This window comes from Falco biarmicus, chromosome 1 (assembly GCF_023638135.1).
Source record: "Falco biarmicus isolate bFalBia1 chromosome 1, bFalBia1.pri, whole genome shotgun sequence".
In the NCBI taxonomy this organism is placed as follows: Eukaryota; Metazoa; Chordata; class Aves; order Falconiformes; family Falconidae; genus Falco; species Falco biarmicus.
Genome location: NC_079288.1, coordinates 122,486,578 through 122,501,964, shown reverse-complemented (window position 1 = coordinate 122,501,964; position 15,387 = coordinate 122,486,578). Strand labels below are relative to the sequence as shown.

At 40.0% G+C, this 15,387-nt stretch overlaps 1 protein-coding gene across 2 annotated transcripts in view; it reads left to right on the top strand.

Annotated features, from left to right (window-relative positions):
* The window catches only part of SNX25 (sorting nexin 25), an 88,111-nt gene that overhangs the window by 43,240 nt on the left and 29,484 nt on the right, over positions 1 to 15,387 (top strand). For both annotated transcript variants that reach the window (XM_056326058.1, XM_056326060.1), the window contains 2 exons: positions 8,275 to 8,465; positions 15,176 to 15,307. In XM_056326058.1, the coding sequence (XP_056182033.1) occupies positions 8,275 to 8,465; positions 15,176 to 15,307 (323 nt within the window). The remainder of the gene's footprint in view (positions 1 to 8,274; positions 8,466 to 15,175; positions 15,308 to 15,387) is intronic.

Below are 15,387 nucleotides of genomic sequence, written 5' to 3'. Positions count from 1 at the left end.
CAAGCTCCTTGTATCACAAAGGAAAGCTTTTAAAAGTCAGTCAAGTGTTAATGAAAAATGCAGAAACAGAAAATAAACATGCCATGGTATGATCTTTGGGCAGTCTGAAGAGTTGGGGGTCCGTGGTCAAGTTTCTGAAAGTAAGGCTGTCAACACTGATATGCTGAAATGCCTTTTGCTTACATTCTAAAATAGAGCTAAATGTGCATTCCTGTAGGATAAAGTACTTGTGTCAAACCAAGGCAAAAGGAAAAGAAGGCACTGGTTTTGCTCAAGTGTACATTACAGGAAGAGGTATTAATATTTCTCAGATGAAAGTTAATTTAATGGAAAGTCTGTTTCATAAAGTAATAAAATGAAAACAAGGAAGTTAACTCAGTACATTATGAAAAATCAATGTTTCGAAGCCTGTATTTCCAATTGTGCTGCCATTGGTCTTTGCTGTGACGAGAATTGATTTGGGAAATATTTTTATACGGTTTGGGTTCCTACAATTAATTACTTTCTCACTGTCCTCTGTCTCACTTGAGTTTATCTAGTTAACTATTCAGGGTTCTAAACCCTGAAGAGATGTGTTTCTGAAGCTACAAATGCCTGGTACTGCAGAACAGATACAAAAAAATAATTGCTATTTATTCTGCCAAAATAGGTCTGGTTCCACTTGTTCTGTGGTGAAGTTGGTTCTGCATTTTTATGGGCTCTTGACTTTTACCTGTATTAGAAAATATCCAACAGATATTCCACTAGCTGCTGCACTGAAGTTTTGTGTTAAGGTGTCAACTTTCATTATTAGTTTAGACCTATTAACAGCCTTTTATGTCATTTAAGAGTCGATTACCACCACTGGCTGTATTACTCAGTGAGGCTATTGTGGCTAAACCTTTTATTTATTAAATAGCCAATGATTCATTCTACTGAAGAAAAAGGTGACTTTTTTTTGCTTGACACGTGGAACAGTATGTCCAACAGAGGCATACAATGCAAGGTTAATTACAGGTCACATGAATTTAGCACAGCTTTCTAATCTGTTTCATTCCTCTTAAGGTTTTAATCTACCAATAATTTTCAGACTCAGTCTATACACAGTAAACTTTAAGAGGGCTATCAAAACTGTAGAGGTTTAAAATCTAGTTCTAAAGGCGGCTTTGTGTCATATTTTTTCTGAAGAAGGCGGAGACATTTTTCCTAATGCAGTAACGAATCTAACATGTTTCTGAATTTTAGGAAGAAAAGTTTAAGGAAAGAAGCTCTGCTACCTTCCTTAAAACAAAACAAAGCTAACAAAAAACCCCAGCATCGCTTGCTGCTGATACAAAGATTTGTTGAACTCTTGTAGTACAGACCACCATATTCCTTATGCCACCTTTTGATGTTTTCCTTGCTGGATACCACAGCGTAGTGCTACCTCTGCAACAGCTGGATTTCATAGTGAATAATTAAATGTAAGCTTTATGCAAAATGGAAGTGTGTTTGCACCATCTCATTCTCTCTCTCTTTAATGTTCCCCCTGTACCTGCTGCATGTCTGTCATAATGTATGTGAGCTTGGGTGTTTGATGTATACGACAGTCGTCCCTTTCCAGCTAGTAAACGAGGTCTTGCCTTTTGTGTCATGGGCATCTCTGAGCTTTGATTCCAGCCTGATGAGAGATAGTCTTACTGCTGGCTATTTCCTTTTTCTGATGGTCAAGTTGGGACCTAAAAATGTAACTGCTTCTTCAGTGCCTAGGTGTTCAGCTAGAACAACTGAACTTTGGCTGGCCAGCAGCCTGTGGAGCCTGGTATCTGCTCTTAGACTATAAGCAGAACAAGTATAGAATAATATGTACATGGATATAGTCTCAGCCTCCATCAGTTTGAGGCATGGGAGCTTCCCACGGCAGTGTTTTCGATAGAAAAAGGTACAGCAACAGATGTCAGGAGCACTTAGTGCAGCAGCATGGCCAATATTCTGCAGCAGTGAGTGCTTAGCTACTATCTAAGCAAAGTAAGTGTTGTGCTACGTGACTAGCAATAACTATGCCTGAGCAGGTTTGTGTACCTTTGCTATTGGTTGACAAGACATAATTAAGTCCCTAAAACTGACCGAAAATATTTCATTTATAAAAAGATTAGGTGGATATTATTAAAGGATGAGTAGCCTGAGGACCAGGTTTCAGACTGATGACTTCCCATCTAAGCTACAGTTGCCTGATGTACTATTCTATCTGGTGATACCAAAGTATATACATTTAATGTTGGTGCCCAGAGGGGTTGGAGGGGAAGGCTTGTCTCTCAGCCAGGACAGGTTCTTTATGCTTGATTTAACTAGTGTTGGTGCCACCTATTGGCAAAATATTTACCTATTATGGACCTCTAATAAAAGGATGGAGTACTTTAAAGTGCTTCTAAACATCATTGTATTAAAACCTCTGTAGTCAAAAATGGCATATTATAGGGTCTTTTTTCTTTTCAGATTTCTATCACTTGAATCTTCTGGCATGTGAGCGTAGGAGAGCAAACGAAAACGTACAAAAGCATCTGATTCATGTTAAGCAGTAAGTTTTGCATTTGACTCCTTGAGAGAGTCAAATGTCTTAAAAAAGGCTGAGACGACACAATTTGAGAGGTTCACAGTACGATGCCTGTTGTGGGTGGATGATAAAACTTCATGGCCAAGAGAATTGCTTTTGGTCATTGCTAAAGCTGAATAAGAACCCTAATGAAGCATTATTGTTCGCAGAGGTGTTGATTTGGTTTATTTTGGAATGCTGCAGACCACTGTAAATAGAAGCTGTTATTTTGCATGCTGACACTACACTGCTTCCCTCATTTACGCTTGCACAGAAGTGCTGAATCTGATGTGTACATGTATCTATCTGCATTACTTCTCCAAACTGTGTTCTCCTATATATCTTCTTCCAGAATGGTCAGGGTCGTTCCAGAAGTGAATGCAGGAGGAGACTTGGTTTTGGGTGTGTTTTTCTGGTTTTGTGGGGGTGTTTTTGGTGGGTTTTTTTAAAACTCATCTTCGGTGTTTCTACCTACTGGTATTTTTGGATTGTGCTCTGCTTTACATTCATGTCTGCTTTGGTTGAAAGAATCGCGTCTTACTTGATCTTTTAACTGTTGTGCTCTCTCCATCTTGCCTTTTGATAAGGATTCTTCAGAAGTGCTGAAGTGGATTTGAGTGAAATTTTAGGTATTTTAGGGGATTTTTTTACAAAAGCTATGTGATAAAGAGGACAAATACGCAGATCAGGTGGTGTAGTGTGAGTGAGAGGGACCTGAGTTTCTATAAGCAAGAGTAGACCTTAATTTTTCTAAAGATAAGGCTTCAAAATACAATTTTGAAACAGCAACAAAAGTTAGTTGCTGTAGTAACTTGATATTTGCTGTAATGTGAATAAGAAACCGTTGAAATATGCTAGTTCTAATTTTAACAGCCATGTTTTTGTTTTTTCTCTTACTGATACTGTATTACGGGATCCTACAAGAATTTTAGCAAGGATCCCTTTTTACCAGCTTCTCTCTAAAACAGAACCCCGTGAAGGCATGTACCTTATCTTAGGGGAAAAACAGAAGAAATCTCTCAACAGTTTTATTTATTTTATGCCCCCTTCACAACACACGCACTGTAGAGGGATTTGTTTGATTTGCCTTTTGATTTCCTATGCCTTATACCTGGCTTCACAGCATGATTGGAAACTACCCTTGGACAACCAGATGGGACTTTTTCACACACCACATTGTAATCAACCCCTGGGCATCCTTGCTGAGAAAACTGCTCTTTTCCAATCAGGGATTGCGAGACAGATGAAATAAGCGGCCATTTCTGTATGGAGAGATCTGCTGCGTTGCAGCAGAAGATTCCTCCTGCTGAGCATTCCCAGTCTCCATCTTTTATAAGCGGAACTGACAACTGGTACAGAAACAAAACTGTCTGTGGGCAGGCTTCTTGGGTCCTGTGGTTCCAAAAGAGGCTTGAATGTGTGTCTGTAAAAAGGGATTTTTCTTTCAGCTAACTTGGGTGTGTGGGTTGTGATGTGTGGGTTTTGTCAAGATGATAATTTAGAGTCAAGTAAAATTGGGTACTTCTGCATTCCAGCACATCACATATGCCATCTAAATTGATTATGACAAAACTGTATTATGATTCTTCCCCCCCACACCCCCATCCTCCACACAGGGATAAACACGCATATGCAATTATTTTTGCATAGATTTTTGGCAAGACTTAAAGAGCGAACATTGTGTTTGCATGTCATGCTCAAGCATTAAGTGTGGAAGCAATCCTTGTGGAATGAGGTGAAGGCTACAGTGACTCTGACTGCGGCAGACTTGTTTTGATTTGTGATTCTCAAATCAGTTTTATAGAGGAGGTTCTTCTTCATGCTTCTGAGATCTTATGTCTGTGCGCCACTGATGGTAACGCATCTTGTCCACAGCTGGTTTGGAGAGATGCCTGTCAGTGAAAGAGGGAGGGGAGAGGCTGTCTGGTCAGATTGATGTGACCAAAGGACACACAGGGACCTGTACACAGAGGCAGTAGGTGGTGGATGTTATTTCATTGTTTAGGGTATGCTTAACTCCCGTGCTCAAACTTACCATACTGCCACTTTGCTTTTTGTTTTGCTTAGCTGTGGCTGTGATGTGGGAGGCTGTGTTGCGCTATATATTGCTAATGGTCAGTGCCTAAATTCTTCATGATCTCCCTTTTAAGTCCCTTCCCCCAGGTCTGTTGCTGCAAGTGTTTGGGATTTGGCACTTCTTTTACTCGTTCTCTTGTCTGACCACATTAGAGCTGGTTTTCCCTTTGCTTCTACTGCGGACAGTGGAAGAACTGTATGTACTGTTCTTCTGGAAGTCTGACCTGCTCTTGCAAAATTGAACAAATACTTTTCCAGGCCTGTGTAGGCTTTGAAAATGTGTAATTCCAAGTTTCAGAGAGTTCAAAGAGGTCTGTAATGATTGGTAAATTATATGTAGAATATTATGGTTACTGTTTATATGAAAATGTTAAGTTGATGTGCGCTATTTAAATACTTCAGCGTGGCATTAAGTAGGCACTGCATGTGCTTAACTTGGCTCCTGCAAAAAGTCTTGCAGAAATGCATATGATGGTGTGCATGTGTGTAGCTCCTTCAGAGACTAGTCAGGTGAGTCAGTGCTGTTGTACATGCTGCCAGGTGTCAGATATCTGTAGTTCTTGAAACCGTAAAGGAAAAAGAACTTGTACTTTCAGCTTTAATCATGTTTTCGCCGTATATAACTTTGTAGTTAAAACAAGAAGTCTTTGTTTTATGCTGCTACTGTTAAGAGAGGGGACAGTTCATGCAGTACTACAGTACAGTTTAGTTTGTGCTTTAAGCAGCCTTTACGTATGTCTTAATTTACGTGATTCTTCTTGTATCCTTTGCTGTAGTTTCTGGTTATAAAGTTTGTGTGGCATTTGTTGACATGACTGTTTGCAAGGTGCAGCATTCTGACTGAAAAATGGGACAGTGTGAATATGTACAGCATTTTGATGTATTCAGCGCATATAAACCTGACCAAGTAGCAAAACTAACCAAAAAAGAAGAGAAAATAAAATTAGGTCTGAGGAATCCATTCTTAGAAGTGTCTTTGGTGGGTTCTAGGATCTGTTCCTGGCCTAGCTCCAATCAAGGTGGTTATGAATGATACAGAAAAAAATATGGAAGCTTTGTCAGAAATTACTGTAGATGTGTAAAAATGCATGGAGTAAAAAAGATTTGCACAGTCAGCTTAGCTTTGATTGCTTGGGAAGTCTGAGCTCCTGTGGACCGTTTGCATTTTAATATTGTTCAGTGAAATTGAATTATCAACAGCTGTGGTTTGATAAGCAGAATTCAAAATTCTGCTTTTGGTACTGATTGCATTTGGATGCCCTCGGGAGGAGTGCACAGTACCCCTCTGGGGTTTTGAAGTTCCTCCATGGCAGTATGTGTCTTGTTAAAATTTCCCCTGATAAGGAGAGTTATTTTGGAGGCCATGCTCTGTGCTGGGCTGCTCTTCATCAGCCTCTTGTTTATTTGTGAAGTGACGTCACTGCCAGGCTTTCACAGTGACTAGTCCTGTTTATCCATGGAGCAGGAACAGGCTGGCAGTGTGATCTTCATCACTCTGACCCGAGTATTTCCTACATGGAGTGGCTTCTTATGGATATGAAGACCTGAGTGAGGCAAATAGTTTTGAAGATTCTTGGCTAATAAAGTAATTAATCGCTGGAAGCAAGTGGGATGTAGGGCTGGCTCATTAGCCTCTCCTGAAGGCCTGCTGCAATCACAGGATGCTGAGACTTCAGGTAAAGTAGATGTGTTTACTTTGAAAACCCTTCAAGAATGCCTTATTTTCAATAAGAAGGGTGCTTTTGTTTTAAGGAGGCTGAATAATTGATCATTGTGTAGCACTGTTCGTGAGTTTTCAAAGTGTGGGGTTTCAATATGCATTTTGAGCCCAAAGTAATTAAACTACTGAAAGAATTTAGAACTTCTAAAAATTATCTGCATCAGGTGCAGGAGGGAAAATGTTGGGTTTTAATCTTCACTTTAAACTACTGTCCATGTATTTGTATTAGCTGTAAATGTTTTAAATTGAGGGGGAGAGCTGTTTTGTCCTTAAGGTCTTTTCCTGCCGTTTGTTGTTTTCCTTTTTTTCCCTCATTAATACTAGTACCTCTGGCGAGGGAACTGAAACGCTAAATTAAATGCTCTGTTGACTTCCCTGTGGAGATAACATACCAGGAAAACAGATGGCCTTTTCTTTTTCCATGGTAAACTCATTTTATCATTTGCCTCAGCAAGTATCATCACTGTCGTTCACTATTACATGGAAGTTCAGATGCAAATGATACTTATCTGTTAAAACACTAAGAGTCTTTGAATCGGGAAGGTTCCCTACCAACATACCTAAATAAGTGCAGTGAACGAAGTGAGATTAAAAATATGGCAAAATAATTTGGGAGAATATCTGTGCTCACCATACATGTGGAACTTCAGGGACCTCCATGTACCTTGAGTTGTCCCTTAGTATACAGTGACAAAACGTACGGTCATATGTAGTAGTTACATGTGGCTTTGAGAGGGAAATAAAAGGATGAAAATGGTCCTAAAAGGAGAAGGTACCTTAATGTATTAGAAATGTGTTGAAAATACCTATTTTAAAAAATTCCTGTGAGATTTCCTTTTTCTGTGTATGCATTCACAAACTGAGCTGTCTGGTGGTTTCTTTCCAGCAGCAGTTTTGAAAATGGAACACTGTTTTCATCATTTTACTAGCATTTGATAGTATGAAAACATAGTAGAATAGATCTCTATCCCTGAGCAAGCAGTTAATCCAGAGCCAAGTACAAGCGAGGTACTTTGCTACCAACCTTTAGTTGCAGCCTGCAAAAGCAGGAGTATTATCATTGAACAAAAGAAAAAAACCCCCCATGTCTATAAATGTGAATTGGTTGCATCCTGCAGATATAAAACAGGAATGATTTCAATGCAATAGGGTTTTTCAATCTGCTTTATCAGCTGCTTCTTTTTTTAGACCCTGGTAATTAGCTGAAGAGGCTGGAATGTAGAATGCACAAACATATTATATCTTGTATTACTAAGTCTTATTCAACTGACTGTCATCTTCATGTTACTTTACTATTTAACAGTACTATACAGTCTTGATGTAGCGTTGTAAGATTTGTTTAAATTATTTTTTCCTTGGTCATCCGATAATTTTGAGTGAGCTTCAGTCAGTGTTGTTGTCTGGAGGAGCTAGTGTGATACGCTATTTGCATCAGGCTCAAGAAATTGGTATTTGTACATGAGATGCAATGGGAATGTGTCCTGCTGGGCTGGAGGGGATCGAGTCCAGTCCTTCGTGACTCTAGGCAGTTAATGTTGCATTCAGTAGGTTACATGAGCCACCAGCTCTATGTGTTACTGTACACCATGACTGTAGGTAACTTCCTAACACCATCTGGTAAATACACATCCCATAGTACAAGTCTTGGGTCTGTGGCTTGCAGCAAGCTATGGGAAGAGAGCTGGAGATTTCACTGGACGTTTGAATAAGGACTTTTTTCTCAACTGTCTTGTATAAGCCCTTGAAATATCATTGGAGAATGTTTCAAAATCATCATTCTGTTTCAAATACAAACTTTCCATATCTGTGCTCATGTGCATAGGTTATTCCTGAATGACAAATGCTTTGATCAGGCAGGTCACAGAGTCAACAGTGCGATGATGATTTCATGTTGTAAAAGACTGTCTCTGATTTGGTTTATTCTTAGATTCAAAAGGAAAAGAAACTGCGGCTATGAAAGCTGACCTACTGAGGGCTCGCAATGTGAAGAGGTATATTAATCAGCTGACAGTGGCAAAGAAGCAGTGCGAGAAGAGAATAAGGCTCCTGGGAGGGCCTGCTTATGATCAGCAGGAAGATGGCATTTCTGATGAAGGCGATGGCCCCCAGAGTCAGAAGGTATAAATTGAAAAACATGTACACTGTCTGAAGGTCCTTCTGAATGTGTTAGCACTGGCTCGCGTTAGCCTCACTGTCATTAATCCCTCCCTTCCCTCAGGAGTCAAGTACAAATTAATTGCAGCATAGTTTGTTTATCTTGGGAAAAGATAGTTGCAGTACCCAGAAGTACATACTGATCACCCAGCTTGGAATGTTGCTAGATGTGAAACTTCCTGAAGCACTGAGCGGCTCCTAAGCATGTGTGATTTTTCAGACATACTGCATGTAGGGAGTTAATAAAGACATGGTAGCAGCATTTCTGAAAGTAGCAATGTGCTTTCAAATAAAAGATTGCCAACATTATGTGCTGGCTTTCTTTAGCCCTTGTTACATTTACTGTAGGAAATACCTTGGGTGTTTGCAAATACCAAGTTATTCAAAAGCAAACACTTACGAAAGGCAATTGACAATATTAAGGGCAATTGTTGCAGAAAAACTCTGGTAAAGCTGTTGACTAAATGCTGGTTTTCAACATCACTGTGGTCTGGATTTGAAAAACTACTGTTGTATTAGCCAGGACCTGTAAAAATAAAATCATGGCTACTTATCCTTGCTAAACTTTTTAATAAATTTAGTGACTTGTTTGTGTAATCACTTTGTCCCCATTGGGCGAAGTGCAGTAACTCACATGTTCAAATTGGAAAGAAGATTTTACCTTTTGCGTGTAGGTAGAAGAGAAGTTATGTCTTCATGCAGGGATCTTTAATTTTCATTATGTTCTTAAAGTTGTAGCTTAGTGGCGCATAAGAAAAAGTTGCATGACAGAGAAACAGTTCTTATTATTTGTGTTTCATCTTTCTTGAGTAGGGTCTGAAAGACAGCAATTCCCCACCTGCTCCTGTTGTCCTTAAAACAGGATTTCAGATGGTGTGTCATAGATTGTGCCAAAGTAGTCCTGATCTGTTTCCTGAAGATGGGTGTAGCGAGAGATGCCAAGGAGAAAAGGAAAGAGGGAAGCATGTGGCAGCACTGCATGAGCCACTGATGCCACTTTCGGTGCCTGCTGAGATGTTATGGACTTTCCAGGATAGATACGTGGTAATATAAGATTGTTTGTGAGGAGAGATCAAGTAGTGAAGCTGCATTGGATAGGGGCAGGGCTTGGTCAGAAATACAATAAAATATAATATTATTATAATGAAAATCAAAGGACTTAATGTTGCATTTTTTTATAACCCGATGGATTTTTGGGGGGAGCTGCTGACCCAGGGTTATATCTTGCAAACGTACTAATGAACAGCTCCATACTGAGTTAATGGTACTATTAATATGAGTAAAGACTCTCCACAGGCATTTGTTGTAGTGATGGTGGAAACAACGGGGTCCAGGGCTGCTCTGCTTCTAAGTTTTTGACTTGTTTCTGTGAAGAAGCCCTAGACCCACTCCACGCCTGTGTCAGCATGGAAAATAGGAAAACCGCTTTTCTCTTCTGTTGTACCCAACTCTTCGCTGCCAGGAAAAAGGCTGGATGAGAGGTGGAGGCCACACTGTTCTCTTCAGAGAACAGAAAAATGCCCAGGGTTTGGCTGAGGAAGGGGACTGTCTTCACTGTTGCTTCTTCCCATTCGTTTCCTGAACTGTGCTAGCTGCAGTCTGGGTTCTTACTTCAAGGCAACCAGTGTTATTTTGGATGCTGCACCCTACTACGTGGGCAGTATTGACTGAACACTCAGGCCTCTTTCTAAGCAAAATGGCAGGGGAGTGTTCGAGATGTAAGAGATGCGCTAATATCGGTAAGTCACTGCTGGTGTCCATAATTCCTCTCTGTAGTCCAGCTGTGCCGTTTTTTTTGGTTTACCTAGCGCTTAACCTCCAGAATAACAGCCTTGTGTAGAGGACACTGGAAGTTTGCCTTCCTTTCTTCAGCTTGCATGAAATAGGTCAAAATAGGTCAGAAATGGTCATTTACTGATGGTGTTTTGAATTATTTTATGTAAGTGTATTATATACAGAAGCTTGAATAAGTTACTGACTTATTTGGTCCAATTGAACAAAGAACAAATTGGCTAGGGGCCTAACCTTGTATTTTGGTTTCACTTCTGCGTCCTACAGAAAGCTTTCTCTTTCCTGCAGTAGTAGGGGAATAATAGCATTAATGGTAAAAACTTTTAATGCGTGTTCTGATTATGGGCTTAAATGTGGAGATGGATTATTTGGAGCTGTCAGTGTTCTCTTACAGACTTAAGAAATATTTTGTGTTTTGAAATACCTTTTTTTTTTTTCCCTTTTACAGCAGAAACTAATTATAAAACAGTGTTGGTTTTCTGTTTAATTATACAGTCCTGTGACTTTTATGTATTTGACTTTGCACGTTTCACACACCTCATTATCCTGTATCCAGCTTCTCTAGGGAAATCCTGAATGTGTGAATTATAACCAAATGTTTATAAGCAAGCAAACCCCAGATACTGTCTGAATCTGAATTCTGTCATTAGCTCTGACACCGATTTATACTCTGCCCTGGGTATTAGATTTCAGGGAACTTGCAGTTTCAGTTAGTGTAATATATAAAGCATCTCTTCTGATCTATTTATGGTCCAGTGCAGTTCTAGTGCTTTTTCTTAGAAACTGTACCTGCACAGTATTGTAGTAATTAATTGAGTTCTTGTTGCCTGTGTGCGTTCAGCAAATCACTTGTGTGATCTGTTGTGTTCAGTGCAACAGCCACATCACCGAGATGTGTAGAGTCCCAGTATCTCCTTGGTGGAGCTGTTCTGTGAACCACGGGTGGTAGGAGCTCTGGGGATCTGATCCACCATCTGAGTGTATTTTGAGGCGGAGGCAGTTCCATGTTTGGAATTCTGCTGACGAGGACCAAGTAAGAACTCCTACGGAAGACCCTGCTTCCACCATATGTGGATAGATACTGATATAACTCGTGACTGATCAGATTTTCACTGCGGTTTTTAAGCTTCAGATCACGTTATGTCAGGATACTTCATGGTACAGAATTTGGGGATATAAAGAGCAAGTGTCAATTGTTGCTCTCCTCTTGCCTGAAGGTAGGGTGTCTTGCGACAGAAGTATGTTCGTGAACATGTGAGTCTCAAGACAGGGGTTTTTCCATTGATGTATGTGCAGTGAAATAGCCAGACACCTTATGTAGTATATGCTTCCTGACAGGCAACTAATCATTGCATTTGGTTCAGCTACTGCTGTGTATGACAAAGCTAGCCTTCTGATGACTTACCTCTTTTTGAAAAATGACGACACCACTGCATGTTTAAATTTTAGTCAGTGGGCAGAGAATGTGTTATTGTTTTTTAAAATGCAGTTTGGAAAGAGAGACACTTTTCCAGTATTATTTTTTATATTCTTCTTCTTCCTGTCCTCTACGAAAAAGAAAAAAACAACCAACCCCCACAAACAAATGAAAACAGAAATCCTGCAGTCTGTGTGCCATCATTCCAGCAGAACATGTGCGTTATTGACTTAAATTCTGCTCAACTCGCCCATGATCTGCAGTGCTGTTACCAGCTTTATTGTGATTATTCATTATAGGCCAAGGTGGCTGTAGCGAAGGGGAACCTGGTGTGTTGTAAAGACATCTATGCCACATCTGGTGCCTATTCAGGCCCTTCCAAATTAAGCAGTTGTTTTGATGTTCCTCTCCAGAGAGAGGTCGTGACTATCTTTAGGGACTTGCCAGGACCAGTTCTCTGCTTTGTAGGGCCAGGAACAAGGCTATTCTGTTGTATCCCCCTATGCTAGGGATGCTGCTTAAAGCACCCCACTTGGGGCAGGGAGGAGGGCAGGAATCTAACCCCTTCCTAGTCGTTGGCAGAGCCTGTCACCAGCTGTAGTGTATTAGCTACTTTCCTGTTGAAGTAGGAAATTGATGTCACTGCTGGTTTTTCCAAGCCCGGAAGCTGTTCTCAAGTTAAAAGGACTTGAAGTGTTGCTGCTGAGGCTGAGTAATTCCAAGATTATGTCTGCTAACTGGATATTGGATTTGAGGGTGTACACATGCCCTAATGCATGCATGTATGCCAATGTAACTTAGACCTTTGTGCTCTTAATTCGTGCTGATACTGAGTCATAAAATGATCTTCTACTGAGGATTAAAAATTACTGCAGAATCTCTTTCTTGAAAATGGAGATATTTGTATTCCTCAGAATACTTCCTGGATTGCATGTGTTTTGTAACGACTTAACCACCTCAAACCTAAAAACATCTTTTGTCCATCGTTACTGTCTTTGAAGGCTTAATAATGTTTACAGTACGGTGTTTGTAACATATTTAATAGTTATAAACTATTCAATAATTTAGGATAGTCAAGCCTTAAACAAAAACCTAAAAAAAGTTTGTGAGGTCTCATTTCTGCAAGGGAAATTTAAATAAGCTTTTCTGTCTATCAATTTTGTTGAAGTATTTCAGTTTGCAAGGTAACTATTAGGAGGTTTGTGTAACAGCATTATTAGGCACCACCACTTTTTAATTACCACGGGGCACCTGTGCAGCGAGCACTTTTGTTAGGCTAGAGGGATGGTTGTACTTGCCTTGCTCCCTGCAGCGGCACTTAGCCACAGTTACTTTTGAGAGGGGAGATTTCTTAATTACTCTCCTTGCTGTGGCAGCCTGAGTAGGGCTAGCTTGGATAATAGAGGCGTAGAGACCAAGGTGACTTCTTGCTCAAGAAGTGACAGGACAGTGCTCCACATTGTGATATATTTATTGCCTCTGCTATCATTTACAGAGCTGAAAAGTCCCAGAGATTAAGACCTCTGTTCAAGAGGCTGGAGGACACTTCTTCCACGTGTATTTTAAATCACTATCTTGATAAAACTATTGAATAAAACGTATGATGAGGCACAGCAATGATGCTAAGCCACAGACTGGGCTTTGAATGGTCATCTCTCTGTTCTTCTCTTTGACAGTCTGATCACTGTTTCTGTAGCAAGCCTAGCTTCACAAGCCTGCCTGTCTGTGCTGTTCAGTGAGGATTATAGTGAGCTCTGTATCTCTCTCTATAGCGAAGCTCTAAGTTTATGTTCATGTACCTGAATAGCACTGAATCTAAGAGCAAGCCATGTCCAGAAGATTCCTGGTATGGTGAAGTATGGAGAGAGGGATGACATATGACTGTCACTGAGGAACTTTGAAGATGAAAATGAACATTCCAGCTGAGACAAATGCTATTTACTTAAACACTGCCCAAAATTTGGAGGAGCTGTTTCAGACAAAACATAGGTGGCTACAGTTTTTAAAGAACCTTCTTCAGTTTGATTCATTAAGGAAGTGACTTGTGCTCGTAATTGTGTACGTGCACATACATGTAGTTTCTTTCCGCACAGCTTGAGTCTAGCAAACTATTTTTTTTCTAAATGTGACTTGTTGGTAGAGTCTGAGGTACTAGGTTTAGGAAAAAAAGTCGTCTTCTGAGAGAAAGATGCTGATAACATGACCTGAATTATATTATTATAAGGTATTGAAAAACCCGTATTAGAGAAATTATTAATGCCTCAGTCCTGGTTGGAATTCACAACTTGCTCTGTACCAAATTGTCCTAGCTTCCTGTGACTTTGCGTTTTACCGTAAAGATTCATTAGCCCCAGTGCTTAAGGATCAGATTTTCTTTTAAAAGCAAAAAGTGAGGATTGGTTGGTGTCTGTGAGGTACAAAACAAGAGACCAAGACCACTCCAGTGTATTTGGATTCCTGTCCACATAAATAAAGGCACTAAAGGAGCAACATGAAAACTGGTTCAGCTGCTGGACTCCAAAGTTGGAGAGGAAGGGATGTCTGATTTTGATAGGGTGCTTTGAAAACTGGTCCTATTTTCCAAAGAAAGCCAGGGTCGTTCATTTTGTTCAACGTGGGAAGACTGGTTCTTTTTGTCAGGGAGGTGTTTTATTTTCAGGTGTTTCAAAGAAAAGGCCTGGATTCACAGAAATAGTAGAGGATGAGAAATGGTAACGTCTTTTTAATCCTGCATCTTAACGGCCACAGCATCTGCTGGGGTGTGAGAAGTCTCTTTTCTTTTCTGTGTGACATGTGCATTCCTCTCTCATTTCAGGTAGAGTTCTGAGCATCACATCGCAGACCATTCCCTTACCTGGCTGCGTTTCTGATAGATGCTTTTCAATAACGCTCAGTTAATGGGAACTAGCCACCAAACGCCCTAGCTGCCAGGATAAAGAACTATACTCCATCTTTCTCTGTGGCCTTGGGAGTAATTGAGATACATCTCAAAACTCTGTGGCCTGTGGCATGGAAACTGCTGGTGTTATTCTTTGTTTGGATTAAGCAAAGAGTAGGTTGGTTAGTGTTCAGCTTGGCTCCTCTGCCTTGCAGGAACATTGGAATTTAAATGTTTGGCAGTAGCATTTCATGAATGACTTGAAATGTCATCTTAGTCTTTTCAAATGTAGCCTTAACCTCCTGGATAGAAAACATGTGGAAATATTTTCTATCTGATGGGAGTGTAGATGCCTTTATTTTCTAAATACTTCCAACTCATATTTTCCTTTTTTTTTTTTTTTTTTCTTCATTAAAAAATATAAAACCTATTGCCGTAAAGAGTCTGTGCAGTTGAATAGAGTACATATTTGTGGTATATATGGTGCTCTGTGGGCACATAAAATGAAAATATTCTCCCCATAACAGATGGAGAGGAGCTGGACTTAAGTATCCCCCCAGATTTTACTCTTAGTTTTTCTTTCTTCAGATTCTTCAGTTTGAAGAAATTTTAGCCAACCCTTCATACAGAGAGCACTTCCGAATCTACATGGAAAGGATGGACAAGATGGCTTTGATCGGTCTTTGGGAGTCTGTGGAGTATCTGAAGAACGCTAGCAAGGTGGAAGAAATTACAAGTCCTTGTACATTAATGGGAATCTCTGCTTGCTGTGATCTTGATGTTAGGAAATATCTTTGTAT